At 56.1% G+C, this 3106-nt stretch overlaps 1 protein-coding gene across 1 annotated transcript; it reads left to right on the top strand.

Annotated features, from left to right (window-relative positions):
* Nucleotides 1-36: 36 nt before the first annotated feature.
* Nucleotides 37-2269, top strand: NME3 (NME/NM23 nucleoside diphosphate kinase 3; the record flags this gene model as incomplete). The annotated part of the gene is made up of 4 exons (XM_009586678.1): nt 37-171; nt 685-786; nt 1106-1218; nt 2152-2269. Coding segments are annotated over 4 exons (468 nt in total), but the record flags the coding sequence as incomplete, so codon positions are not given.
* Nucleotides 2270-3106: the final 837 nt, after the last annotated feature.

Here is a 3106-nt window from a genome sequence, read left to right on the forward strand (position 1 = left end):
CCCCCCCTCCCCGCCTCACGCCTCCGCCCTCTCCTTACAGCCTGCAGCGGGGCCAACGAGCGCACCTTCGTGGCCATCAAACCGGATGGGGTCCAGCGGCACCTGGTCGGGGAGATCATTCGACGGTTCGAGAGGAAGGGCCTGCAGCTGGTGGGGCTGAAGCTCCTGCAGGTGAGTGGCCCGGCCAGTACCGCTGCTGCCAGGGTGGGGGGTCTCCTGCTGCTGAGGGGCCCAGGCTGGAGCAAGGTCCGTGCAGCCTCACAGGCCCCAGCTCTGCTGGTAACTGCCGGGGGGTTTCTGCCTGCTCGTACAGCCTGCTGTTGTCATTCGGGCATCAGATCCTCACAGGTCAGAGGGGTGTTGGCACCCAGGTGCCTAAACTGCTTCTGGAGGAGTGATCCCTGCTGTGGGGAGCATGCCTGCTCTTTGCTGTGCCTGTGCTCCAGGGCTCTGGGACATGGCTGTTTTAAGCTGGCCAGTGTTGCTCCTCTGACCTAGAAACTTCTCCTGTCCCGGTGTCAGGCCTCAGCAAAGTAAATCCATTTCACTCTTGGAAGTGAGCGTCTGTGCAGGAGCTGAATTGTAACATGCACTATCCAGATATAACTCCATCTCTCAGGTGTAGACCTTGCCCAAATCCCCCCTTGCTCAGAGCAGACTAAGCTTTGTGCTCTTTGTGCTCAGGCCTCAGAGGAGCTGCTGAAAGAGCACTACATCGCCCTTCGTGACCGTCCCTTCTACAGCCGGCTGGTGAAGTACATGAGCTCTGGACCTGTGGTGGCCATGGTGAGTGCTGGCCAGGTTCTCCCTGAACCAAGGAACAGAAAGTAAGTGCAAAGTATAAGCGGCATTGGCATGTGGTACATTGGAAACAAGGTGGCCTCTCTCTTCAGAGGGCCTCTTAAAGCTGTACTGTACTGCAGGCATGGTAAATTGAATCCACAGACAGTTCTGATTATTTTCCAAAATCAACTTTTGAAGACTCTTTACAGAGAGATCCTTTCCTGTCTCTCACCCAGGTGGATCAGATGGGGAATTTAGAGGACAGACAATAGGATCTGCTGGGGGAGTTGTGAAAGCTGATTCTTGTTCTGCTGTCACATAGGTCTGGCAGGGCCTGGATGTGGTCAAAACAGTTCGCACAATGATTGGGGAGACTAACCCAGCTGAATCCAGGCCTGGCACTATCCGAGGAGACTTCTGCGTTGAAGTCAGCAAGTGAGAGCTTTGGCTTTTTGTTCGCTCAGTATTTCGGGGCATCCTGTCCAGGCACAAGGCATGCGAGTCTGCATCCGCAGAGCAGAGCTGCGCCCTTCTGTGCTCAGATCAGAGCTGTCTCCCTCTGGCAGCTTGCAGAGCAGCCCTGGCAGGAGGTGCTGACTTCTGCCTCCTGGGGTTGGCTTTGCCAGAAAGAGGAGCCTGGGTTTGTGTCTTTCCTGCCTCCTGAGGCCTTCTCTGTTGAAAGCAGGTGGGGTTTGCTTGGTTTTTGCTCCAGGGAATCAGGACTGTCAGGCTGTGAGGAGGAAGGGAGGAGCCCTCTCAGTCCTTTCCTGGGGGAGCAGGGCACCTGGAAAGCTGCTCTAGCTCCACTGGGCATGTGAGTCTGTAATGAAAGCCAAGCGGGAGCTCTACATGTGCTAGGGCTCTTCACCGGTGAAGATCCACCAGCTGTGACTGCAGGTGGCTGCAGCCTGGTTTGTGGTAGACACCGCTTTTATCGAACCCTCCTGGGTTAGGTTTCTGTTCCGTGGTGTCTGATACTAAACCTGCTTCAATGGACCTACTTTGACAGAAGGGATGAGGAAATCTGGAGGCAAAACTTGAATTACTGACATAAAAACAAGGCAAACCCCAGACCAACAGCCACTTGCAGCTCCTCCTGTAGCAAACAAATGGTTCCTCATCGCAGGAGGAAGGAGTGCTGGGAACTGCCAGCTCCCACACATCCATCACCTAAGCCGTGTTCAGCATAACCATGACCAGCCCTTGAGCTGGAAGGAGGAGGGCTGTGCGGTGGGAAGGAATATTGTAGGATGTGACTGGCTCAATCAGTTTAATTAAATTAGTCAAGGTGAAATTTTCCAAACTGCAGCTTCCCTCTCGTGCCTTTCTCTACTTAGTCCCAGCTGATCCCTTTCTTCTTCCCCACAGGAATGTGATCCACGGCAGCGACTCGGTTGAGAGTGCCCGGCAGGAGATCTCCCTCTGGTTCCGCCCGGAGGAGCTGACTTGCTGGGAGGACACTGCTGAGCACTGGATCTACGCATGAGAATAGCAGCCCGAGGGAAGTATGTCTTCCTGACTGGGCACGGGGCATTTCCATCCATTTCATCCAAGCCGCTTGGGCTGGCTGTGGATCCTGCTGCGGTGTCGCATGCTGCGGAGGTTTCTGTTCTGCGTGTGCGTGGAGGGGTCCTGGGAGCTGCTCTGTGTGTAACTGTAACTGCGGTTAAAAAGTAGCTATTTCTTTTTTTCTCTCTGCTATAGTAACTAGTTGGTATTGTTGCTCTGTTTGCTGCAGCATCTTAAATCCCAAGTAGCTCAAGGTGACGTATTGAAGTGAAAACTGGGCTCTGTGCCCATTCCTGTGTGTGATCAGACCTGCCTGGCATGGGAGAACGTGTGCTCCTCGCCGCAGGGAGAGGTGCTCTGGTCACTACGAGGTGATACGATCGATATCATCTACCTGTGTTTCTAAAGGTTCTTCAGTCTTTGCGCTCTGGGAGATCCCGAGATCTTCCTTGTCTGACGGTGGAGCTTCCCAGCTGGGAGGGTTTCTGGACCAGCTGGACACCACCTTGAACCTGCTGTGAGCTCTCCCTGGCACATGAGGCTCCTCCGAGCTGTGTTGTGTCCGAGCTCCCTGCGCAGCCTTGCCGGAGCGCAAGGGCAGGGACAGCGGACCTGCCGTGGAACGGGGGCACGGTGAAACCCAGGGAACAGGGTCCCCCGCGGCTCTCCTGCGCGGGGGCTCGGAGCCTCTGCCCGTGCGCTAAAAGCCCGCTGTGTCCAGCTCCCCAGCGTTGTAGCCCTCGAGGGCGGTGGGGCTGAGCCGGGAGGCGCCAGCAGTGACAGGGGGACGGGCGCTGGGGGGACGCAGGGTCTC

The sequence above is a fragment of the Fulmarus glacialis genome, unplaced genomic scaffold (genome assembly GCF_000690835.1).
Source record: "Fulmarus glacialis isolate BGI_N327 unplaced genomic scaffold, ASM69083v1 scaffold31391, whole genome shotgun sequence".
In the NCBI taxonomy this organism is placed as follows: Eukaryota; Metazoa; Chordata; class Aves; order Procellariiformes; family Procellariidae; genus Fulmarus; species Fulmarus glacialis.